The sequence below is a fragment of the Uranotaenia lowii genome, chromosome 3, assembly GCF_029784155.1.
Source record: "Uranotaenia lowii strain MFRU-FL chromosome 3, ASM2978415v1, whole genome shotgun sequence".
Classification (NCBI taxonomy): Eukaryota; Metazoa; Arthropoda; class Insecta; order Diptera; family Culicidae; genus Uranotaenia; species Uranotaenia lowii.
The window spans coordinates 99,520,984-99,548,744 of NC_073693.1; the positions used below are offsets into that span (position 1 = coordinate 99,520,984).

Sequence of the window (27,761 nt, forward strand, 5' to 3'; positions counted from 1 at the left end):
TAGATTTCTATTAGAATATGAAATTAAACGCAACATTTATCTGAACTGAATAACAACTGTCTGTATCGCACACTTAAACGATGTAGCGAATTATGTGAAAATGTTATAAATAATCAGAGCATACAGGCTATTATTTTCATAGTCAACATCAACGTGGCTTTTATTAATTTACTTTTTTTTTGTAACAGTGAACGATTTTGCATTCGTTTAGAAGTTGGAAACAACTCTTTTTACTTTACCGAGCAGTACATGAAAATATATTTCAGATGTTTAAAATTCACCTTGAAAATTCATTAGCGGAAGATGGCTTATATTCATCAATTTTATTAGAGACGCCCCGTAATGAATTCAAACGATTAGCTGTTGATTGTTAAAAATTTAATCAATTCAGAAATATTATAATTAGTTTAAAAAAAAAATACTGATTTTAGTAGCGCGCCTAGCATCACTGGTGAGGCCGTCAGCTCATCAAAGTTTGAGGTTATGGCTGAGGCCAATTTTTCGCCAATACTGGCGCCCGTATATACCCTTATACGCTCAGTGCTGCTCCCTTCTGAGAAGGGGTATCATAACAGGCGACTAAAATAGCTTGTACACCCGCCATGGAGGTCAATGGTTTGAGTATTCAACAACTTCAACGTCAAATAACATACACAATTATCAAAGTAACCGTTGTTTGTATTCGCACTGTTGGTATAAATTTCAACATACTTGTTTTTATGAACAAAAAGATTCCCAATTGAGCATTCAATAGATGATTTTCTTCTCGAACAGAGTAAAATTAGAAAAGCAGAGTTTCGGTTTAATTCAAATTCAAATCAATTTTTTCCGGATGGCAATATATGGTTAATAATTCGTCCAAAAGGTCAACCAAAATACAAACCATTTAAAGCATTGTAGATGGCTCTGAAGTACTCACTTCCAACAGATATACTTTTAAAGCAGATTTGTTTTTCCGAGACACACATTGGTTACCATGGCTAGATGCATGAATCTTGTTGCCCGAACTCTTAAGGCAGGCGCGGTCCTATGGGGGGGGGGGGGGGGTGGTGATCGGGGTGATCACCCCCCCCCCCCCAAGCGGCCAAAAACCGTTACAAAATAACCGTAAATGCTCGAATTTCTTTAAAAACTTTGAACTTCCTCTAGTAGATGTGCTTTTGAATTTAAAAAAATTTTCCACTCCGTGGGGGTGTTTGATCAACGAAAAAGTTTGCTTATAACTTAAAGCCTCAAAATTGAAGAAAAGTCAGTCTACCAAACTCAAGCAGCTGTTACTTGCAACTCTCCGGACCGAATTATACCAATCAACTTCTGTTGAATTACTTAGAGTGTTGACTTAGAATTTGATAACCTTTTATCTATTTAATATTTTAGTAAAGTAATGAAATGTAGGGACATTTTTTTTAAATTGTCATTAATATCCCTCATGTGCCTAAATTTACATGAGCAATTTGTGATAAATTTTGTACAGTTAAAAACCCGATTTTATCACCCCCATGATGAATTTTAGAGTGATAAACCGGGGAGAGTGATAAAATCGGGAGATTTTGAAAAAATGATTTTAATCCGTCATAATCTAATAAATTACTACAAAAAACGTATATTATCCCAATAAAACAGTGTACAGGTTTTGTAGTAGATATTCCCTTTTTTGACATATTACTAGTTATAGGTCTTTTTCACATCAAAACATCATACAATATTGGTTTTACGCATCTTTAAACACCTTGTTAAGACCGATGTTATCAGAAAAATAAAATAATCTTTAATGGTTCAAATCCTAATGATCTAATTATTTCTTTTGGTTAAAATTTACTGAAGATAATATTTAAAGCTTCCGTTCAAATCAAAATCAATAAAAATATTTAATGTGCCTGTCACATATTTCGCCTCTTAAAATGCCTGGATGACTCGAATGATTTTCCAAAACTGGTTCCTCTAGGACTGCCGAAATGTCTATTCCTCCTAAAGCTGTGTTGTTACTGAATAATTGCTCAGCACATCATATGAATGATGAGCTAAAAAGCGATGATGGTTTGATAACTGTTTTTATGCCTCCAAATGTGACTGCAGTGATTCAGCCCATGGACCAGAATAAAATTCAGAACTTTAAACTAAAATATCGTCAAAAACTTTTGCTAGTTACATGTCATGGCTCGCGAAATCGATATCGGTCAAAGCTGGAAGAACATAACGTTGAGGGATTTATGTTTCTGGATGCACGATGCTTGGAGTGAAATAAAGCGTAACTGTAATGCAGTAGTCAAGGAAGAAAATTGGAATTGTTTTAAATAACAAACTCGTTCACTAAGATGGTGTTCCCTTGATCCATTTGATTGATGTAAACAACCGCGATGAAACTATTTTGCCACAGGACCCTAAGTAGAGATATGCAAGTAAAGCTTTTACGGATGAAGAAATTCTGAACATGACGCTGGATGATCAGTCAGCATTAAACGAGCCCCTCGAATCATTGGAGCCATTAAAATTTCGGATGTAGCACCAGACGCAGAATCAGCGGCATCTACCCCAAATGATTCATGTGAAATTTCAAGAAACATAATTGATGTTGAAGCTGTACGTATGTTGGACAACAGTTGATTGGGCTGATGCTTCAGACCTCTTTATAGATGATGTCATCTCCTTGCAACGTATCAGAAAGATTGCTTTGAAGAAAGCTCAAACAAATAAAACACAGCTTTAAGATTACTTGAATGCGTTCTTTTATACCATTATATTGAGTTATAATTGTATTCAACAACTTTGACCAACAAAAAACCTGTTTAAAACTTGACTATTTTGTATCAAAATCTTGATACGTCCCTGGTCAATCATCTTCACTTTCAATATCGATGTAATCATCCATCAGTTTTGTCCCTTCAGAATGATTTCAACCTCAAGATGTTCAACGGAAATGAAAAAAGGCGATATTTAGTATTTTTGCGTTGAATAAAAAATGATGACAAAATCGGGTAAAAAAATGGGACAAAATCGGGGGTAGACAAAATCGGGGGCAGACAAAATCGGTGTGTGACAAAATCGGGTTTTCACTGTATTAGTTTCAAAATCTGAATTTCTTAATTCTTCATTATGTTTTGAATTTTAATGGAATGAAAAATCTGAAAAAGTCAAATAGGGGGTGAATATTGTTGTAACACTAAAATACTTGAATATTTTTTCTTCTGAAGTCATACATTGATTGCCTTTACCATGCAGTTTCGTTTATTTTTCTGTCAGATAGAAGAAAACAATAAAAATACTCAAACTATATACATATGTATGGAATCATAAGATTGGCAATTTCCTTTAACTTTTAGAAATTATATTGCCTTATTAGTAAGAAATTGTTTTTGAAGTCACATCCTCCATTGGAGTGATCAGTTTGCCAGTAGACACTTAAGAAACGTGTGACTTCAACTGACAGTCTTTGGTACCTTCTAATCTTTCTGTTTGACACCAATATTTCACAAAATAAATTCAATCGTAATAAACAACATGTTAAGGCCTCATGAAATCCATTTTTAAGGAAGATTCAGCAACGGAAAGTTTCTCACTATGGCTTTTCTTTGTAGTTCAAAATATCTTAAAAACCGAAGGAGTCGGGACAAAATATTATAATAAAACTCTACTTCAAGATAAAAAGCTAAGACGAATCTGAAATTCAATTATTAATTTTTTTTGTTTACATTTGGTTTATTGACAATTTTAAATCTTTACAAATAATGTCTAACTCATTCCAAAATCCATTGCAGTACTATTCTCACTTGCGAAATACACATGTATCTAACTAGTCTACGTTACGGTTGACGAAACAAATAAAATAAAAAATTTCCCATATAAGTTTACAAGCAATTTATAATTAGATTGCAAAATAACAAGTGAGTTTCTGAATCACAGTGAAGATTCTCTTGCACGAATTTATCTTCCCCTCGATTTAACATCATTAAAATATGAATTATGAAACTTCAAACTAACCTATATTAAGAAATACAAAAAAGATCCAATTTAATTTCATTTGGTTTAAAATCTATCACATCAAGCATTCATATAAAGGATGACCTAAAAAAATTCAATTACCTATAAACTACCAAACAGAAATTGAATATGAAAATTTTAAATTTTAATAGTTGATGTTTAAGATTTAAAAACTTTTTAAAGATTTCTAAATTCAAGTTAATGCGTTAATAACACAACAGATTCCAGAGCAACAATAAATCAAAGAAGAAATTGTGGGCAGTGTTTGTAACTTTTTCGTTCCCAATGAGTTTTTAGAGCCAAAAAGGGATAAAAACTATTTATAAAAGCTGTTTCAATATGAAGGAATTGGTGTTTTGAGAAAGAGATTCAAATTCATCTTCAAAACTCAAAATCTGCATTCATTATTATCACACATGGAAACAAAACTCACATTTTCCGAGGCGCAAAGAATTTGAAAACTGACTTTGACTTTTTTAAGGGTACTGAATGCAAATTGGTATTTTTTCTATCTGCTCTGTTTTTCAGTATAACTTTTGAAAATACAAGATTAAAATTCATTGAAAAAATTTATGCACTTCCTAGCAAAAGTGTACAATATCAAAAAGATTTAGAAAAAAGATTCTAACTTTATGATCAATTTTTCTGAAGACTGTGAGTAATTTACCGTTACTTCTAGACGACAAAGTTATAGAATTAAAAAAATTAAATATATTTTTTTTCAAATCGTTGTTTTTTAGGAACAAAATCTGTATCGTTTTTTTTTGAGAATTAACCATTTAAAGGCATTCTTCCCTAAAATCTGCATCGATGAATGAATAAAAAATTATATTATAGATTCAAAATATTTATTTGTAGTTAATGTAGGTCAGTTGCTTCATCATCGATTGAACTCTAAACTAATTAGTTTTCTGACAACAAATCTGATAAAAAAATCGAGTTAAAGACGCGAAATTTTTCTAAAACCAGTTCGCCAATGCTTTATTTTTTTCCCTTGTGGATTAAAACTTTCCCGTTATCAGTCGATTATTTTTTCGGCAGCAAGGTAATCCATCAAGCAAACATTCGAAAGAACTTTTTTTGACTTTTGACTTATACTGCTGGATTTCAAGATCTACACCAATTATATCGCCGAAATCTTATCTTATCTTTCAACTCTTCCACATAATCATTTTGAAATGTTAAGTTAAAATCCAGTTTAAGGTTTGAAACTCTACATCTGAAAGTTTGGCTATTTCAATTGCAATTGATAAATATTCTTCACTAAACTAACCTTTCATGGCTTCATTCTATGTTTTTTTTTTTATTATAAATCAATATTATCTTAAGAGTTTGGAATAATGAACCTACATGACGAAACAAAAAAAAAACGATTTTTCACTTTCTTTATAATTTATGTGTTGCTTTTCATCTGTTTCAGTACAATCAAAATTGAAATTTTGTGTTATTACCTTAAATTCAAGAGTAAATCAATTAAAATTAAGTTCAAGAAACTTCATACTTCAGTATCTAATTATGATTATCTTATTTTCAACTAAATTTATAGTTAGAGTGTTGATTTTTTATATTGCGAATCTGAAAAATCAAAACCAGAATTTTGAACGAGGATTGTGTTTTAAAATTGAAAATATTATTACGAAATTTTAAAATCACTATTCAGTAAATTACTCCAATGAAAAATTTAATAACTGTTAATCAATTTGAAGTTCATAGCAATTATTAACTAAAACTTATCTTAAAACTACACTTTTTGTTTGGTCTAGCGCTTAAACTATTCAGAAGCTCATCAACGTGTGTATAATTTTCATTTGTAAAATGACATTTATAACAAGAAATTCTTTAAAGTGACAATTTCAAATTACCACTTAAATAAATTATGACAATTTTCTATTTAATAACATTTGTGAATATAAAAGATTTTCTGGTTGTTCTATAAATATTGAAAAAGATATAATTATTCTTCTCTTATTTCATATTTTGCAAATTACATCTGATTTTGTTCAGTGAATATTGTACTCATTTGAAAGTGGAAACAGTAAGCCCCCCTCCCCCCGCCACCCTCCCCATATTTTCGCTTTTTCAAAATGATCGTTTTTTACCAGATATTACGTTCCTTCATATTGACTGATTTTTGAAAATTTGGAAAAATCACCCCCCCCAAGAGCCAACTCTAGGACCGCCTCTGACTTAAGGTGGCGTTGCTAACATCGAAAGTCCGTATAGAAGAATTAATGTTCGCGGTAAAGCCCACTTCTTTACCTTGAAGTGACGGTATCTTTGAGGAAACTATTCAAATAGACAAAACACGCATGTTAAAAAAAACTTCATTTCTGATCGATATTTCAAATAAACAATGATTGAATATCCAAAGAATTTGCGTCTGAAACATTAGCTATTTAGATATTTAGCCATTTAGCCATTAGAACAGGAGTTTAAAAAAAATCCTATTTGAAGGAAAGCATGGACCATTCTCTTTCGCCAGAAATAAACGAGTAGTTGTTCAACTTAGAGAATTGACGTCGATAAAAAGTTTAATGAATAAAACTATTAAACTAAAATCATTAAAACTAGTAGAAAGGTGATTTTCTTACCCAACTCAGTATTTGTCATTGCCCAAAATAAACACTTTCTGCAAAAAACTTAATTTTTAAAACTATTTCATATTCAGTTGGCACTGTCAAAAAGTTTTGCTGCAAATCGCGTTAATTTATTTTACTGACATTCCACTTGTTTTCAAGTTAATCATTAACCAACTAATTCTGTAAAGAAAAAACAAAATTAGTAACGTTAAACGGGTTGAATCGGAAGACAAATATGAAAAATTGTTGTGATCCAAATTTCAAGCAATCTACACATTTTGTTTTTCTCCTTTCAGAACCAAAACCGGGCCCGTGCGAAGGACCCGCTCAAGGGGGGGGGTTTCAAAATTCAAAATTCGGAATCCAGATTTTCAAGGTTAAGAATCATTCCTTTTTGACGTAAGTCACCAATAATGTAATGTAAATTAATAATGTAATTGTAAATTATGTTCCTTATCCTGAACTAGACATTTGCTTGAAAATAAATACTAAGAAGTCAAGTTTACAAATTTAAATAAAAACGTTTGCGATTTAAAATTTTAATTTAAAACCAGAATTTAATGTTTCGGACAAAAAAATCATTGAAATACAATTTTTTTTTAAAAAAAATCACTCAGATTTAAAAAGAATCTATATCCGAAGATAAATTTTAGACCAGGTAAAAAATTAATCATGATTTATAAATATTCAGCAAAACGATAATAATTCGTCTTAATCAACATTCCGTTTTCTTCATTTTCAACTCAAGGCTTGATTTAAAAATTTCTTTGTATTATTTTGAACTTTAAGAAATATTTATTTACGATTTGAGTTGCAAAAGCATGATTAAGGAAAACAATCCATTTTGAACTTATTTATTCAAGACATGTATTCGAAAGAATTTATTCAAAACATGTACCAACTTGATGATTGAATATAATTTGATAAAAATAAAAATACCTATATTATTTCAAGAGTTCGAGTGATCAAAATTAGTTTTAAAATCATTTTTCATATTCAAATTCTTCCAGTTGTCAGGCTGAAAAAGTTTCAAATGGTAGAACTACGTTTTTCTATTCTTCAGAACACAACAATTCAGATTTAGAAAACAATAAGAAGTATATAAAAATTATTTTTAAAAAATTATAAAAGGTTTGTAATTAAATTAATTAAATTTATGTGAAAATTATGAAAATGAAAGGTTTTTTGAAAACCTTAAATAAGAATCAAAATGTGCTGATTAATTAAGATAAAAAAATAAAAAAGTTTTTTTTCTTGATTTTTGACAAGTAGGTTTTGACAAAATTTGCTCGGATATTGCCCGGATTTTGGACGACAATTTTCTAATAAAATGCACGGATTTTGCCAGGTTTTAAGCCAAAAATGGTAAAATATTTAAAAAATAGTATAAATGAAGTAAAGTGAACAAGAAGGAGACTGCTAAATCTTTTTCCGCCGAAACGAAAATTACTTGCGATCTTGGGGAAACTTGATAATTGATTTGAAGACTTTATTTTTTAAGTTTTGAAGTATTGTTAAAAAAGAAATTTCTTAAAAGTAATAATTTTAATTATTTTCAAAAGTGATTTTAAAAAATCAAAGCTACATAGCTACAAGACATAAACCTAATTGCATATTTGGATTCAAAGGGTCCAAGTTAATCAAAAAAAGCTTTTAAATTCTTTGCACCTGGGAAAAATGTGAAATTTTAGGCCTTGAGTAATTCATAAAAACAATTTTGAATATGGAGTTATGGATTTAGAAGAATAAGAAACAGGAAATACAATTGAGGCTGAAATTGGTTTCTTGAGAAATGGTTCATACCAGCATAAAATTTGAGATGACTTTAACCCTTTTTTAAGAATCAAAGTGATGTGTTATAAAGTCATCGATACTAGGTTTTTAATTTTATTTTACTAAATCTGTTGACTATCGTGAGTGTTCAACACCTGTCACATGGTTACCAACTTGTGATACTTAGAATTTGTATTCTTTAAATAAATTTTGAACTTCAAATGGTTGGTTTCAAATTTTAGTTGCACTTCTTATTAAAAATACGTTCCAAACACGAGTTAAGGTTTTTGTGTATCAAGATTTGAGTTTCAAAACAAAAGAATAACTGAATTGCAAATCGAAATCTACAATTGATTAGATTAGTGAACGTTATATACAGTCAGAAAATGAAATGTCTTAGGCCTAAAGAGTGATTTAAGACTAAATTCCGCCGGAGGCGAGCCAAATTTTTGACAAGTTTGTTAACAATTATTTTTAAACACCTTTTGGGATCAACTGATTTCCCGGTAAATTCATTTTTGAACTGAAAATTTGAACTGAAAAAATCTCCATGGGGGGGGGGGGGTTGGTTGGGTTGGTTAAACCCCTAAACCCCCCCCCCCCACCGTTCGCACGGCCTTGACCAAAACTTTCCTTGATTCATGGCTTAAAGGCAAGTATAATGTCAACTTAATTTATGTTGCTTGAATAACTTAAAAAAATTGTTTACTTCAATCATAAAAAACGTCAAATTACATACCATGACAAGTGTTGTTTGGAAACATTCCAAATTGTGATGTGTCATTTCTGCAAGTTTTGTATACGGTGAAGTATTCTTTCAATATGATTCCAGTGAAAATAGAAACAAAAATAATTCAAACAGCTTCAAATCGTAACACGTTTAAGTAAAATATTCCTTGGGCCTTCCTTCCCTTCCTTTTACGATTCTAACGAATCTCAATTCAACGATTCACTCAGACACGTCTGTCACTCACAAGAATTGATAAATGTTTGACTTTGTTTGGCCTTGTGTTACCAAACTAACAAACGGTGCTATATACATTTATATTATTTTATACATCTTTAGTGTTGACGAATAAATAGTGATACGGTCAAAATTTGGTCAAGGGAAAACGCGTGTAAATCGTTGAAATCGTTCATTTAAAAAATCAAATTAAATTTCTTTTTCAAGTTTTATTAGTATAGAATTCAGGAAAAATATTCAGTTAGGATTCCGCTTTTCCAAATTCGGTTTGCCGGGCCTTACGATTAACCCCTGCCATCAGATTTTGTACAGCCACCTTGTCCACCTTCTTCGCCGCAGAAAGCCAGTTTGCCTTGAACTGCTGCTCGTCCTCAGCAGTTTTTTTGGCCTTCTTTAGGTTCCGCTTGACAATAGCGTATTTCTCAATTGGGCGGAGCTCTGGCGTGTTGGGAGGGTTCTTGTCCTTGGGAAACACCTGCACGTTGTTGGCAGCGTACCACTCCATGGCCTTTTTACCGTAATGGCAAGATGCCAAATCCGGCCAAAACAGTACGGAACAACCGTGTTTCTTCAGGAAAGGCAGCAGACGTTTGTTCAAACACTCTTTCACGTGAATTTCTTGGTTGACAGTCCCGGAAGCTATGAAAATGTTGCTTTTCAAGCCACAGGTACAGATGGCTTGCCAAACCAGATATTTCTTCGCGAACTTTGACAGTTTCATGTGCTTGAAAATATCTGCTACCTTTCCCCTTCCTTTTGCCGTATAAAACTCCTGTCCCGGAAGCTGCTTGTGGTCGGCTTTGACGTAGGTTTCGTCGTCCATTACCACGCAGTCAAACTTCGTCAGCATCGTCGTGTACAACTTCCGGGATCGCGCTTTGGCCGTTGTATTTTGTTTATTATCCCGATTTGGAGTCACTACCTTCTTGTAAGTCGATAGTCCGGCTCGTTTTTTGGCTCGATGCACGGTTGTAGACGATACACCCAGCTTATTTGCGGCATCTCGGAGAGAGAGGTTAGGGTTTCGCTTGAAACTACCGGCAATTCTTTTTGTCGTCTCAGCGGCTTCCGGTATTCGATTTCCCTCCGATCCAGACTTCCTGGCTGTCGACAAACGTTCCCCAAACACTTTAATTACATTTGTAGCGGTTGATTTGGCAACTTTTAGCGATTTTGCCAGCTTTGCGTGTGAGCAGCTCGGATTTTCGCGATGCGCGAGCAAAACTTTGATACGCTGCTCTTCTTCCTTGGACGGCATTTTGACAACTGAAGAGTGAATTTCAAAATCAAAATAGGAGCATTGTTCTACACACACACACACCTTCAAAATGAGAGGTGTTCAGGTTCTTTAAATGCAAAATTCAACTTTTATTTTGTTTTATTTTTATTAAATTTGAATTATTTGTATTGAATCATATCTTCATCTCATCTCTAATTTTCACTAATCTTGGGTTTAATCGAGACATAGGGGCTTATTCTGCCACGCGAGTGACGTAACTCACGAAATTTCATAACGTTTTGCTGGCTTAAATAGCCTCTCTAGTCTCGAAATTTTCGTTCGTATGAGCTGCTATTGGTCTTCAGAACTCATCGATACACCAATTTCTTTGCTAAAGCATTTTCTGGAGTCGGGACGAAGAAGTGAAATTTCGTGGCTATGGCCCGGCTATGGACGAAGGCTATGATCATTTAGTATCCGGGCAGTTACAAACGTGTGTATTTTAAAAACTATTCATTTGATCGATAAACTTTCTATGGAGGAAAGAAAGGTGTTTATATAAAATTTAATGTAAAAAAAAAAAAATTATCGATGATTTCAAGAAAAACGATAACTTTCTCATAAAATTTCTTTTTTATCATTGCACATTTTTTTAAATTATGTATTGATTTATTTTTTTACCATAGAAGCAAAACCGTTGCAAAATCATGATATTTTACACAAACTCACCTGGAAAAAGCAATTGGAATCTGGTTGGAACCATTTCATGAGTAGGCATCTCGAAGAATTTGATCTCTCAAATCCGGTTTTAACATGAATTTTGTTGCCCATCAGAACACATCCGTCATATTGCGTAAAAACCGGATGCACAGATTGCGATTTTTGGAACTGATCATTATCAGTTATTTACTTGGTGTCTACTAGTCAGGGAACACTTTTTGCCTATTGGAAATGGATTTTTTGCATTATTTAAGGATTCTGCATTCAGTTATCCTCAATCACCATAGACTTTTTACCATATTTAAGATCAAGGGTTGCACTCCGATGGTTGGTTTGAACTTCGTGTGGATCCTAGAGTGGCTCCTAATACTTTTTAACCATTTGGTCCGAAAGAAAATCAGAAAAAAAATCAACAGTTCATGAGCTTTCAAGTCAACAATGAAGAATTTTCGAGGCGCAAAATGCGTAAAAGGAGCAAATTTGTGCAAAATTATTTTTACCATGTCTTTTCGCATCGTAAATATCTCGAACACACGTTAATTGAAAAATCTATCAAAATAGGCAAGATAGTCGTTTTTATTACCAACATAACGCTACTAAAGCTTTGCATATCCGAGCTCTATTAACGTAGCTATCACCGAAATAAAGTGCCCGGATACTAAATGATCATAGCCTTAGAAAACAGTGTCTAAAAACCCCTAGGATCGTTGAAAATAGTGTAAAACAGATGAAAATTAGTTTTCAAGTTGATCCCAGAAGAATTTGGCATTCTGATTTTTTTGAGAAAATATTGATAAGAGAAAATGTCAAAATTCTTCTTGTTTATTTTTTTTGCCAAACCTAATAAAAAGAAAGCATTCTAGGCCACTTGTTTTGATTTTTTTTTCCTGAAATAAATAAGTGTTGTTAAGTGTAATAAAAAAATGTTTTGATGCAATCCAAACATCCTCGACTGAAAGGTATAAGCTCAAACGATCAAAAAACTTTACGAATTTTTTTTGGCTCTTAACATAGTTTATAGAAAAATGAAAAAAAAGTGTTTTTGATTAGAAATATTTTTAATTAAATTGTAAATTAATAATTATTAATAAATATTTCTTATAAATAACTTTATTTCAAACACATATATCGAGCTTTATTTCAAGCACATATATAACGCTCCCAATGTCTTGATCGGTTCCTATATAACGGAAACCTAGACGCCTAGACAGTTTCATCATTCGACGTACTCTTCAAGTAATCCCCATATTTTATCGATCAACCAACAGTTAATTGCAATTGAATCTTAAACAAAATTGCAATTGAATCTTAAACAAAATTGCATCACATTTCTCGGACCCCAAGAACCCGTCTTGAAGGTCGTTTTCCAAATGTCCAAAGTAGGTTTCGTTCTTCAGGTTGGGGCGTCGATTAAAACTTCCAAACTTCCCACGCGCACTCGCAGGGAAAAACAAAAACCGAAACTCAATTCAACCGAACGACCTTATTCCATTGATCCGATTTTCTTTACCCTTGTCTCTTTCATAGTTTCTTGCGCCTCAGGGGGACCACGTGGGAAGTCATTATAGTGTCCACATAAACAGCAACAACCGCACTTCGACGGGTAATTACACGGCTGGAGGAGGTGAGACAGCCAAAGAACCGAAGAAGACCTGTATGCAAGTATTCGTCGATTGATTTCGATGACTCTTTGCTCAACCGTCCAAACTTGAGCGGGATCAAACAAAGGTGTTGGACATCTTGTTCCACTAAAATAATTTTGGAAAAGGAAACAATCAGTTTCTTTAACGAGGACACAAACACTTATTTCAGTCATTAGTTTTCATATAAACAGGAACGGGTTCCAGATTAAACTTGTCGATATTACCCTATGATTTCAAAAAAAAAAAACTCGGCAAGACCTGTTCATTCAAGGTTTGCGGATTGGAATATTTTTTTCAGTTTGGACGTGCTAAATGGCATTCGGACGAGTATTGAGTGAGTGCGCCACTTGACAATTCTCAAGGCATTTTTGTGTACCGACTAGTTTGAACAGTCCTACCTATATGATGGGATGACATAATCGAAGAGAGTTTCCTTCTAGAGCTGCTCGGAATGATCTTGCGAAGAGGAAGTATGAATGGGGCAGAGCTGTATCGCTCCGAATCGGGCAAGTAGAAAATGAAGTGTAGAATTTCACACCTAGTTTAATGAGAATATTATAGGCTCATCAGATGCTGATTTGGTAAAATGATTGAGAGATCAAATGTTGATAACCATGACAGCTAGGATTTTTTTTCATCTAACATTGAAAATACTAGACATAGACATAGAAAATAAGCCTGATTTTCGATGTTCCCAAAGATTCAAATATTTCAATCGAATTGAATTTTAAATTCTTTGAGCGGCACTGATTTGCTAGAGAATGCACTAATTACATTCATAAAGCTTAGTTCTTTTAGAAATGGGACAGTTACGAATGCGTTTATCTCAAAAACCATTCGTTTGATCTGAAAACTTTTTATGAAGGAAATGGAGGTGATCTTATGATAATTCATAAAAAATTTAAAAACAAAATTTATCGTTTTTTATAAGAAAAAATCCACTTTATTCTTGGTACCTCCATCGGCCGGCGCTCACTTTTTTAAGTCATGTATTGATCAGCTTCTCAAACTTATACTTCGTCTAATCTGTATTTTAGGAGGCAACATCCTTCTCCTTCAATTTCTGCTACTTTTTGGTCCAATACTTGTCTTTTAGAAGAAATTGAGGACAATTTAGTGGATACAATTGTTTCGAAATTAACAAACTTCATTACTTTTGAGCCACTTTTTTTAGCGTTTTCAATGGAATTTTGCTGGCAAAATCTGACAATAACAAAGTAAAACTATCATGAGATTGAACTTATAGTATAATCGGTTTGTATAGATTGTATTTTGCTTAGGGAACATACAAGATTACTCTTTTTAGGCTTTCAAAATCAGCGAAAACCAAAGTTTTTGTTTTGAAAATAGTTGTTTTTTTCTACAGGAGCAGAATTTTGGCAAATCATTATATTTTATACAAAATAACCAGCAAATACATACTTTAATATACTCGAGAACATGCCACGAGCAGACATGGTAAAGGATTCAAACACAGGAATTTGTTTGAAATAGGGTATTGCATAAGTTTTGTCGTTCATCAGAAATTATCTGTCCCATAGCCTCGGTACCGACTATAAAGCTTACGAGCTCCGGAACTAGCAAAAAATTGTTTTTTTAGGTTAGGTTGGAATGACTCATCACCAGGCAACACTTTCAGGTTATCGCTGAACATTTCAGCGATGTACCTTTAGTTTTTTGCTTATCGAAAATTTTAATGTCATGAGACTTGACTTCCCTGATGACCCTTAGGCTTATCAGACACTTTCAGAAAAAAGCGGGACATTTCACAAATAAAAAGCGAGACATCGCTGAAAAAAGCGGAATCTCTTAAAAACCAAATTTTATAACCATTTCCATACATATGTATATGTCCTTCAGCTCAAACAGTGCATGAAAGAAATATAATATGGATAAAAGAAAATTTGTTTAAAAAATTTATTCTCAAGAAAACATTTTTTGGTTTATTTTATCCGGAATTCCTTTTTCCTTAAGCTTTATATTCAAGGCAAGGGATTTTGCTAGAATTCCGGAGAAAAATATTGAGCCATCATGTTTGTAAAGAACCTGAAGAGCGTTATCTTCAATAGAAAAATATTTACATCGCTAGAACGTGATTAAAAAACTGAACTCAATATTTATGGTGATGCCAAGATAAGCTTGCCGGGCTTGCTCGAACTTATCTGGATAGTTGACACAAAATTTAGGATAAGTTCTCTCCGGCCGGTTTCCCGAATTTCCTAGAAAAAAAAACTTGGATTTGGCACTAATTTTTTCACTTTATTTTCAAAATTGATCGAAAAAAATAAACTATTATAATTTGTTTTATTTCGGCGTCCAGAAACTATTTTTTGAGAAAGTTTAATCTAAAGTTTTCGGAATCCTAAAATAAGATTTTAATTGGGTTGTTATGTTTTGATGTAAAAATATATTTTCAAGTGTATTCTTTTCGATTTTTATTGAATAATTCCATGGTTTTGACCAAATTTGCTTGGATATTGCCCGGATTTTCAAATCAGATGCCTTTTTTAAGATTAAATTGCGCAGATTCACCCGGTTCGAATATGTCCCGCTTTTGCGGGACGGATGGCAACCCTACCTCAACCGTAGTTGCGATCATGTGCTTTACTCCAATGCTTGATTTGAACTTTGTGAACATTTTTGATAGTGTTGGCATACTTTTCCACACACAGTAATTGTTTGAATAATCAACGGTTTTATCAGCTATCAATTTGATAATGATGGATTTTGAAGGAAACTGTGCAAAATTATCATTTTCTTTTTCTTTTGCATCGTAAATATCTCAATAAACGCGTAACTTTTAAATTAAAAAAAAGGTCGGATAGTACTTTTGACAGGCAACAAAATGCTGTCAAAATTTTGCATGTCCGATTACTACTAAACGAGCTATTAGTAAAAGAAAGTGTCCCATTTCTAAAAGAACTAAGTCTTATAAGCAAAAAAGTTACCTTCTGTTTTTGTAAAACTGCTATGTTTTTAAGATCGAAACTCGATTTTACGACCGTTTACATAGAAAACTTGAACACTTTCTAATGCTAACGATCGTTGGCATTTTTTCTAAATATTTTTCAAAAGAGTTGTAGTGTTCATGAAGTCGAAAATGTTTGAGAATTACACCAATTAATGATGCTTATACCCAAGGTTGCCGAAATAAATTCTGTGTTTTTGAAAAAAATAATTCTGACTTTCTGTGATTTTGCCCAAAAATTCTGTGATGATATTCTGTGATGCTTTTGCCTTGAATTTCCGAGAAAATTCACGAGAAATTGGGTCTTTCACACATTTTAGTTGGGCAAATCAATTACCGTTACCAAACTTATCATACTTTCCCAATTCAAAGTAAAAAATCTAAATTTGATACTGTCCAAAAAAATTATAATTTCGGAAATCCATTAAAAATTGAAATTTCAAAATTCTGTGTTCTGTGACACAGATTCTGTGATGAAAATTTGCTCAAAATTCTGTGAAATTACAGATTTTTCTGTGATTTCGGCAACCTTGCTTATACCGTGAATCGATAAGCATTCACACCGTCAACGGGGGCATCATGCAACACTTATCAACTTCAATGGCTTTTAAAAATTTTAGGTCCATATATTCCGCATCAAAAGTTCTAAGCTTGATGGGACATCAAATTGACATAATCAGAAAAATTTATAGTTTCACCAGTTATTTTAAAATTTACAATAACATGCGATTGTCACCCTACTTAGAAAAAGGGGCGAGTTGCAACAAACATTAGTTTTAAAGCAAAATCAAAAGAAAACTTTTGAAAATTTATAGTTTTTGATATATTTGTAATGTCATAACTCAGTGCAAAGCACCAATCGCATTAATTTTTGTGTTTTTTCGATTTAAATTTTATATTTTTTGTCAAAAATGTTTAGTGCATTAGGGTGCTGCATACATCTAGGGGTAAAAAATAATGCAGAAAAATCTACTAGCTGAAATCATAAAAATTATTTTAGTTTGGCTTTCCGGTGAGAAAAAACGAAATTGGCTAAAGAAGCGCAGATTTTCAAGGCTGCTGCTGCTGATTGTTTATTATGTTTTTTTTCCGGTGGAAAAAGGCGAAATTGGCTTAGACAGTGCAGATTTTTAATGCTGCTGTTGCTGATTGTTTACTTTGATTTGGCCTCCCAGAGGAAAAAAGACGGAATGCCTTAGGAAGCGCAGATTTTTAATGCTGCTGCTGATTGTTTGCTTCGGTCTTCCGGTGAAAAAAAATGGAAATGGCTGAGTAAGTGCAGATTTCGAAGGCTGCTCTGCTGCTGATTGTTTTGGTTTGGCTTTCCGGTGAGAAAAAAAGGAAATGGATAAAGAAGCGCAGATTTTAAAGGCTGCTGCTGCTGTTTGTTTTTTCCCGATTTTGCCTTTCGGTGGAAAAAGACGAAATGGCTTTGGATGCGCAGCATTTTAAGGCTGCTCTGCTGCTGATTATTTGTTTTGGTTTGGCTTTCCGATGAGCAAAAACGGAGTTGGCTAAAGAAGCGCAGATTTTTAAGGCTGCTGCTGCTGATTGTTTATTATGATTTTTCTTTCCTGAGGAAAAAGACGGAATGGCTTTGGAAGCGCAAAATTTTAAGGCTGCTGTTGCTGATTTTAAGTGTTGATTTGGCCTTCCGGAGGAAAACGACAGAATAGACTTTGAAAGCGTAGATTTTCAAGGATGCTGCTGTGCTGCTGATTGTTTGCTTCGATTTAGCAATCCGGTGGAAAAAAACGGAATTGGCTGAGGAAGAACCTATATGGAGTATTCAACCCGATTTGTGGTTTTTACATACCATGCAAATTCGAAATTTTCACATTATCCAAATCAGTCTGGATATGAAAAAAAAAATTGTGTGTGAAATCACACTTGTTGTTTCCCTCAATGAATTTAGGGTCGGCCATGTACAATCAAACTACGTTGAAGAATTTATACGGTGGAACCGTCATAACGAGTCGATTGTAATTTATCACATTTGTTTTTTTTTCTAGATTTTGGATTCAGCCAGCTGCTTGCTGTCGGCAGGCGGCAACTGACAGCCCACTTTAGGTACTGACCAACGAAATTGATTCAGATTAATAAAAAAAAACTTCCAAAAATCAAAGTCAAAAACTGCGATCTTATTTGGTTCAGTTAATTTTTATTTCTTACTCAAACCAAAAAAAAAATCAGTTTAAGCAAGAAAAAAGGAAACAATTATCTTTTGCACCAGATTGAATGAAGCATTTCCTGTTAGTTTCAAGAAAATAATGAACAAAAGTGTTCTGTTAAGAACCAAAGAAAATCGAAAGAAACAACGCGCAGTATTTCGTGTTTCTAAAAGTGAGTCCATGGATTTATTTAATGTGAAGTTAATTACCTTTCAACCCGAATGCTGGAAGAAATCCAGTCAGTGGATGAGCTTTTAGGAAGCCTGTTGGTTTAGTTTTTTTTTTAAGAATGACTGGCGCAAAACGGAATAATCACGCGAAAGAGAATAAGTAGAATATAGCGCAGTAAATCGGAAACTGGTAATTAAGTTGTTAAAAAAAATAAAGCTTTTTGGTTGGTTCTGATTGAACAAAAAAAAAACAACCCTAATTAAAGGTTTTCTGACATATAAAATGATGCCTAACATTTTTATATACCTTTTCGATTTCGTTCATGAGATTCATCTACGTTTTAATGTCGATTGATTTTATTGACAAAATTCGCTTGTTCCTTTCTGATATCATAATTCTGCAACGGGAACGTGATTTGAATAATCAAATCAAAATGCAAGGTTGTGGTCGCTGTTGTCAAATATTTGCATCTAGCCAGAGTTGCAAAATGATGTCATTCGTTTGAATGATTGATAACATTAATTTATTTCATATCAGCGATGATGCCGTGCCTCCCTTCTCATGCAAGCCATCACGGATGACTGTTGAATTTGGTATGCCGACAGTCATTAGCTATATTTTTTTTTGCGGTTTAACAAGCTTACTAACTAAAACGATACATCTACAACATGCAGTGAGTTAAAATCGGTTTGACACGCAAGCAAACTGCACGATACAAGAAGTTTTATCACGGTGTAATTGATTTCTTTTATTTATTTGAAAAAATAAACCTGTAAATTATTTGATGAGAAGAAGCTCAAAAACTTTTGACTTGAATTTGATAGCAACTTTTTTTAAAATATAATGACCTTTTTTTCATAAAGATATTAGTTATATACTGTAAAAAATATCTCAAATTTTGTTGCACTAGCTGTGAGAATTCAACATTGAGCACGATCAAATTTCATTCTTGAACGGTGCTGTCATTCAAAGATCCTCTGAGACAGCTCATTGAATGCCGTCGAAATGCAGTCAACGAAAAGCCGCTTCTGCTCTTCCCGATTATGTGGCCCGCTGGATGAGCTTCAACGAAGCGGAAAGTGAAGAACGTCCCAGTGTGATCACGATCTGAAGAAGACAATTCATTATTGGATTACACGTCTTGTTAATTTATCGGATCAGTGAAGAAGCCGTTCGCCACAGTTCGAGTGCATTCCGAAGATGCGTTTTTTTTTTCTTTCGTTAGAATCTGTCAATTCGGAAAGAGTTGCTGATCGAGTTTAGTGGGGAAAAAAACTCAATAATTTCAACAAAAATAATCATTATAACAAAAGTCACCAAAGCAATACTTTAATAGACCGAGGAAATTAATGTTGTTAGGATACTCATGTACAGACCGTTCAGACGTTCGTTTTTGGCAACATTCGAATAAGGCAACATTCGATTTTGGCACACATGCCAATAAACTATAGAGTTTTATTTGTTTTTAACCAATTTTTCTCCCAATCAAAAAAAAGCTGTTTTCCTCATCTAGTCAAAAAATCATGTCTAAATTTGATCAAATATTCTAGTTTCGCAGATTGTGGCTCTTAGAGTCCGAAATTCTTGATAAAAATTTGAACAGAGATAGAAAATGCTTCAACAGTGGCACAACGATTTTTGTTTATTTTTTCTACTGTGCATAATTGTTTTCATTGTTTTATGTTTTACTATTGTTCAATATCTGGTACCTGTTTAATAACTATTGCTTCTATCCTAGATATAAAATTGGATTTCTGTCTGTCTATCTGTCTGTCTGTTCCCTATAGATTCGGAAACTACTGAGCCGATCTGCATGAAACTTGACAGTTGGGGGTATAAGAGGCCAGTGAAGGTTCCTATTATGGTTTGAGACACCTCGCACAGGAAGGGGGGAAGGGGCTCCCAATCAAAAGACAAATGTTTGCGTAACTCGAGAACCGATCAAGCAAATGAAACCAAATTTAGTGTGGGAGGGTATTTGGGTACGAGAAATATTGCTAAGATTATCTAAGATACTTTTCCTTTTCTAGGGAAGGGAGGAGGGCCCCCTTTTACAAGTTTTTTTTTACATTACCATTTTTTGCATACTTGGAGAACTAATCGTGAAAATGGAACGAAATTTGGCATGGGAGGATATTTGGGAACCATAAATGTTTTTATGATTATTTTGAACCCCTCCGTCCTTTCTGTGGGATAAAGGAGAGGGAGAGGGGGGCGTCTTTAAATAATTGTGTATAACTGAAGAACAAATTAAAAAAACATTTCATGGGATAGTACCTAATAGGTTATGATCTATTCAAGCGAAAGGAATACTAGCAATATTTCTATGATTATTTGAACCCCCCACTCTTCCTTAAGAATATAGGAAGGAAGAAGGAAGTCTTCTATACAATTTTTTGCCCAATTTGAGAACTTATTCAAGAAAAAGAGGGTTTTTGGGTACGAGAGAATGGTCATGATTATGAGCAACGCTAACCACTTTCAAATAGTGGAGGATGGGAAGTAGAAAGGGTGGAGTATGAAAGGAGACAAGTTTTTCATGTTTAATGGCATAACTAGAAAACTTATCTAACAAATGGAACCAAATGTGGCATCTTGAAAAACAAACTCAAAGATCAAGTTTAACAAAAGAAGATGAAATAATTTTCAGCTGCAGTTCTCATTTCAAAATGGATGTTCTCCTACGAAAAAAAATTAGAATAATTTTTACTAATTACCTTACCTACCTTACCTTATAAACAAAAGAAGAAAACATGCTACATGTATAAAAAACATGATAAGAAAAAAATAAAAATAATTAAAATTGGACAAAAAATATGTTAATGATAATAGAAAAAGTTTATTTGTTGAAATAGGTGGAAAAAGTTGAGGAAAAAAACCGTTCCCAAACCAACATTGCCAAAATGAGGTTGCCGAGGTCTGTAATTGAATTGTTTTATGCAAATCATTTTAATGCAGATTGTCTAATTTTCTTTGGATTCAGATGAGAATAAACATTCGATAAATTAATAAAAAAAAGTTAACATTAAAAGACACTTGCATAAGTCCTCTGAACTCATCAGAAGAGAGATCAAGGTCAAATATTCAAAAAAAAAAAAAATCTATTTGTTTCGATTATAATCGTCAATGCCAAGAATACATAGGCATACACATACATAGGCTTTTATATTTTGTTAATCTTTTTTTGTTTCGATTATAGTCATTTTAACATCTTTATGTCATTCGCGACTTATATCAATGATGCAGTCATTGAAAAACTTATCCGATACAACTTTGTTCGATGTTTACTCTTGGATTGGAACTCACGGACATCGGCTCAGGAAGCAATTGACTAGTCAACTGAGCTGTATCACAAGCCATTTTGTAAATTTTATGAATGAAAAATGCGAAATCAGTTTTCGTTTTAAAGTTTCTTATAGAAGATTATATAAAGTTTTCATGTTGAAAAACATAAAACAGTATGTAATCCCGAAGATGAATAAGAAGTATTTTGGTGAAAAAGATTGATTGATTGTTTGACTAGAGAGACTTTAAACATGAAAGTTCATTCAACTCTTACGTGGAGAAGAAAATAGATTTTCTGAAGGTTTAATAATTTTCCAGGGGGCCTTAACCTTTGTCAAAAACTAGGCTTATCCGATGTATACAAAATCCGTTGATTATTTTTCAACCATATTGTCTTTCATAAATAAATAAAATAAATAAAATTTGCGGCAAATCTGGTTCGGCCCGGTTGCTCGGATTTCATTGAATAAAGCTTCGATTTATTCACCTTATTATCCAAATTTAATCAAAAAATAAATAAATTGTATTGAAAATTTTTACATTTATGTGAAATATTTCAGAACGTTTTTTTTTCAAACGAAAACAAACACTTACAGGTGCTCAATTAAACTTGATGTTTCCTCGAAAAGATTCCTTTTGCTTAGCTCTAAGCGCACATCTTTCAAGGATATGATGGCCTCTTCCAAATTTTACAACCACCAATCCACAGAAAGTGTACTACGTACCCGGTGACCGAGATTCGATCTATTGCCCACTGGCTTAAATGATTTGAGGGCAATCCACTACACCACGGGCTGTGGCAAAAACCAGTGTCATAAAAAAATCATGAGCTTTCAGGAATTCTCCTCAGGAAGTCTCCTCGTGAAGTCTCCTTGTGAAGTCTCCTCGTAAAGTCTCCTCGTGAAGTCTCCTCGTAAAGTCTCTCTCCTCAGGAAGTCTCCTTAACAAGTCTCCTTAAGAAGTCTCCTCAGGAAGTCTCCTTAACAAGTCTCCTTAAGAAGTCTCCTCAGGAAGTCTCCTCAGGAAGTCTCCTCAGGAAGTCTCCTCAGGAAGTCTCCTTAACAAGTCTCCTTAAGAAGTCTCCTTAAGAAGTCTCCTCAGGAAGTCTCCTCAGGAAGTCTCCTCAGGAAGTCTCCTCAGGAAGTCTCCTCAGGAAGTCTCCTCAGGAAGTCTCCTCAGGAAGTCTCCTCAGGAAGTCTCCTCAGGAAGTCTCCTCAGGAAGTCTCCTCAGGAAGTCATCTCAGGAAGTCATCTCAGGAAGTCATCTCAGGAAGTCTCCTCAGGAAGTCTCCTCAGGAAGTCTCCTCAGGAAGTCTCCTCAGGAAGTCTCCTCAGGAAGTCTCCTCAGGAAGTCTCCTCAGGAAGTCTCCTCAGGAAGTCTCCTCAGGAAGTCTCCTCAGGAAGTCTCCTCAGGAAGTCTCCTCAGGAAGTCTCCTCAGGAAGTCTCCTCAGGAAGTCTCCTCAGGAAGTCTCCTCAGGAAGTCATCTCAGGAAGTCATCTCAGGAAGTCTCCTCAGGAAGTCTCCTCAGGAAGTCTCCTCAGGAAGTCTCCTCAGGAAGTCTCCTCAGGAAGTCTCCTCAGGAAGTCTCCTCAGGAAGTCTCCTCAGGAAGTCTCCTCAGGAAGTCTCCTCAGGAAGTCTCCTCAGGAAGTCTCCTCAGGAAGTCTCCTCAGGAAGTCTCCTCAGGAAGTCTCCTCAGGAAGTCTCCTCAGGAAGTCTCCTCAGGAAGTCTCCTCAGGAAGTCTCCTCAGGAAGTCTCCTCAGGAAGTCTCCTCAGGAAGTCTCCTCAGGAAGTCTCCTCAGGAAGTCTCCTCAGGAAGTCTCCTCAGGAAGTCTCCTCAGGAAGTCTCCTCAGGAAGTCTCCTCAGGAAGTCTCCTCAGGAAGTCTCTTCAGGAAGTCTCCTCAGGAAGTCTCTTCAGGAAGTCTCCTCAGGAAGTCTCCTCAGGAAGTCTCCTCAGGAAGTCTCCTCAGGAAGTCTCCTCAGGAAGTCTCCTCAGGAAGTCTCCTCAAGAAGTCTCCTCAGGAAGTCTCCTCAGGAAGTCTCTTCAGGAAGTCTCCTCAGGAAGTCTCCTCAGGAAGTCTCCTCAGGAAGTCTACTACTTAATCCTGCCGATAAGTTTTAAGTTTTGATTTTTTTTATTTTGGTTGTTGATTTTTATTAAGTTATTGCTGGGTCTTGACCAAATTTGCCATGATATTGTCCGGATTTTTGTCGACAATTTTGATATCAAATGTCCGTTTTTTTGTCAGGTTTTTATATAAAATAGCCAGGATCTGTCCAGCCCGGATACGTGCTGAGAAAAATCTAACAACCTCAATCTAAACAAATTGAAAGTTGACCATTATTCCGAAAATTTAGTGGTTTACTAAAGCTAAACTAAAGCTAGACTCTTATCCTTTCGTTACAATTACAAAAACTGCAAGACTGAAAGATTGCTAAGGTAAATGTGCTTAAAAGTTTTTTTTTTTGTTAGAATTTATAGAACGCTGTTTAACGAAACTTTTTGACACACCTGGCAACAACCCGGAACATAATTTTAGTGACAGTGATAACAACTTCCGCTCATTGAAGCTGCTGTTAACTTCAGCTTACATGACAGTTATGCGGAAGTTTCATACTAGTGTATCATTTTCGCGATTGAAATCATAGTTGAACTCGAAACTTCCTACTGATATCGTAAGGGCGTTAAACTTCCACCAAAAGTACATAGGGGAGATAAGGGCATAACGAGCATCCGGGGCATAGCTCTAAATATTCTACAGAATAAGGTATTTTCTTATACATATAAATTTTCATGAACAGTTTTGTACTTCCCATGATATTGATTTTTCAGTAAAAAAGCAATCTTCATTTACATTTTACAGAAATATTAAAAAAAAAAAACAAACCAAGCAGGTTCTGAAGAGCCAAAAATAGTATAATTTTTGAGCACCGAAAAATAAGGTCTTATGATCGTTAAACCACCTTGATCTATAATGTACGCACTACAACATGATGTACGCATTGCTTCTCAATTTTACCGTCATTAAATTATTGATTTTTCACAAAAATCAATTTTTTAACGCATTTTTACTTTAACTTGTTGAGTCGGGGTGAACAGAGCACCATTGATCGGGGCATGATTAGCTTTTTCTGTCGGAGAATCTAGGAGCGAATTCAAATCGATGAAGTCAACTGAATTATAGAGCTACAGCTTGACTAGTTTACATCTGACAATTAAGCCTATTGGTAAGGTGTCAGAGAGGTAATCAGAAGATTCTTGTTCGATTCCTGGTCGAATCAATTTTTTTTTATCATTCGCCAGTCAAATCAGCAGAAACATAATGTATGAGTGTATGTAAATTGTTTGTTTTCTTCATACACACATAGATACGTTATTTTGTTGTTGCTTTGTTTGATCTACGACTCACCGTTTAGTGCAGAATGTATCGATCATGAATGTTAAAAGGAATAAAAATCGTCCCGTCCAGTCCAGGAATCGAACTCGAATCCTCTGATTATCTCTCCGACACCTTACCAATAGGTCAAATCGTCAGATGCAAAAAATCATGCAGTTGCTCTATAATTCTGTTGATTTCATTGAATTGAATTTATTGCTAAAGGCAGAAAACGCTCATCGTGCCTCGATGAGTGCTCATACTGCCCCAGAAGGGGTACTCGTTATGCCCCTACAGTTACTGATTTTCAGTTTTCGGCAAAAACTACTTTTTCAAGTTTCAGCTAGTTAGGAAATAGACTTTTTTAGAGTCTGAACACGAAACAATAATGTAACCCACATACTAACTGTTTTCTATGGTTAAATAAGAGTGCTCCTTAAGGTGGCCATAATGCCCTTATTTCCGCTACCTGCAACCTGAAAGATACCGAATAAAATTGAACATGTTCGAAAATCGATGGTGGCGGGGCGCGGCCTTCGAGGTAGAAATTGTTACTTCCGATTACGCTGCCAGATTGTGGGCCATGTACTGATAAGAAGATACACACATCGCTTATTTTTATTCTACCTTTGGACAGTTTGAAGAAGTCTCAGCATGACTTACCTTATCAGAGAACTGCTCCTTGGGCGTCCGGGTAATGGTCAACGCTCCAAGCTGTTTGGCCAGATCATCACCGCTATGCGACAGGGTGAGCATTTTGAAAGGGTTAGATTTTTAGATTTTTTCTTCTATGAGGAATTTATATTTCTTGGAATAAGCCGGAGGATTAACTGTAGCTCTCTGAGGGATATCTCTCAGAAACAACAAAGACACCACTCCTGATCTCTGAAGATTCAGGTGATTGCTCTCTTCTCGGGTTGACTTCCCAGGTTGTTGTAGCACTCTGTGAGCTTGTTTACACTACGATTAGCTGCCCCCAAACCACTTCACTGATTCGAACAGCTGATAACACACTTATGGGAGAAAAACGTTTTCTTGTAGCACTTTTCAGCTGGGAGTGAAAGAAACACTTTTATCACAACTTTTCTATCACCGAAAAATGAACAAAAATACCATGAACACAGGTTAGCTTTAAAAAAAACTCGATGGAAAGCCCCAAAAACGATTTTCTTCCGGTACCGAGCAACCACCCCCCTGACACAAGAAATTCCACTTAATCACACCGAACTGCACCGAATCGCAACCGAAAATCGAATAATAACAACTGTGTGTACAATTATTATTGGAATCGAGAGAAGTGTTCAAACAACCGCGCTCCAATGCCGGTTTCGTGAGACGCCCGCTCGTCGCGTTGCGTCTAGCGTCTAGGCGTATCTTCCTATCGGCGGCGTAGGACTTCTTTTGCGCTATACCTATACGCGCGCATAGATCTGCTGAGAAAGCTCTTCGGGGAGGCGCGCAGACAGTGAGGTTGGCGCAGTCGGTTCATCGTCCGGGAGGATGAGCTCCGGTATTATTTTTTATTTCGTTTCTTCTCTTTTGGTACTTCCAGCCAGCAAACCAACATTTAATTTAATTGCGGCTAGCCGCGCATGGAAGTAGGGAGGTAGTGTGGCGTAAAACGCACGGAATCAAAAACTGAGAGAAGGCTGCCTTCTCTACATAGGGGTTGACTTGACGTTGAGTTGAGGTATCCATTTCAAGTTTGTTTACGACGTTTACGACGACGAGGTTTGAGCTTCAGCTTCTCTCTCCGAACTTGGCACCGGCAAACGGCAAATGTAAGTGTTTTCCGTTCTCGCGTCGTCTCAATATGTTCACAGGCAGTTCCTCACTAGGTGGATGCGTCATGCATGAGGTTTGAGACAATCGGCGACGCCGCCGCACTGCCGCACACCAGGAATGATAGACGATGACGCTAAGGTTGGCTGGAGGTTTTCGCACCTTCCTTCCAGGCACGTTCTTGTGCTATGGAGTTGAATTGTTCATGATCGAGAGCAAATTGTACGGAATTTGAGCAGTCACACATAACAACACAACAATTTCATGTTGTCAAATCATTGTCAAGATACTAGAGATGCACCGAATTTTCGGCCGGCCGAATATTTGGCACCGAATACCGCCCAAAAACTGTTAAGTTGAATATTCGGATCACCAAATAGTTGAGCATTGGGCCGAATAGGCAGAATATTCATTTTTTTAATTTTAAACAATAACAGACTTGCCAAATTTTTCAAATGATGTTGGTTATTTTAAAAAATATCCAAATGTAATATTGAAAAAGGTACGCAATCATTAAAAACTTAAGGTTTCGTTTCAGTAAAACATCTTAGGTGTATCCGTATACCTTTCACTGTAGATGGCTTTATACTTTTATTGTTGTTTATTCTAGATTTTCTTGATATATTCAAGCTTGCCCATAGATCCAATCAAGAATTCGAGATAAGACTAACCTGACCGCGATGCCCAGATATTGCTTAAAACTTCCTGGAATCACCCGGGTTTATTCAGATCATTTGCTAAATAAATCAAATAAAAAATACTTCTTCTCTTTGAATTTTTTTTATATATTGTGTTCGAAAAATCCAAAATAAACATAAATTTTCGTTCAATCTTCGAATACCATTTTAATACTGCTGCTGTGATTCAAAAAAAATTGAATTTCAAGTAGTATTCATTATTTTTTCTGTGGGGAAGAGTGGGGAAACGTGGACCACTCTAAATATCTCAGCTGTTTGTTGAGATATAAATTTCAATACAACAACGCGTAAGTATATATTTTTTTATACATCGCTGTAGGAACGGGTTGGGGGGAGGGGGGGTAGTCAACCCCCCTATAAGGGTCCAAAAATACCAAACAAAATGTTCTTCTCTAAACTCAAAAATATATATTTCTAATAAAATTTTGGTA

General features: G+C 34.9%; 1 protein-coding gene across 1 annotated transcript in view; it reads right to left on the minus strand.

Annotated features, from left to right (window-relative positions):
- LOC129756924 (four and a half LIM domains protein 2) overlaps positions 1–25,821 on the minus strand; it is a 495,033-nt gene extending 469,212 nt beyond the window's left edge. Inside the window, exon 1 of the mRNA XM_055753987.1 lies at positions 25,514–25,821. Within this exon, the coding sequence (XP_055609962.1) occupies positions 25,514–25,606 (93 nt within the window). The 5' untranslated portion in view covers positions 25,607–25,821. The remainder of the gene's footprint in view (positions 1–25,513) is intronic.
- Between the last annotated feature and the right edge of the window lie 1,940 nt (positions 25,822–27,761).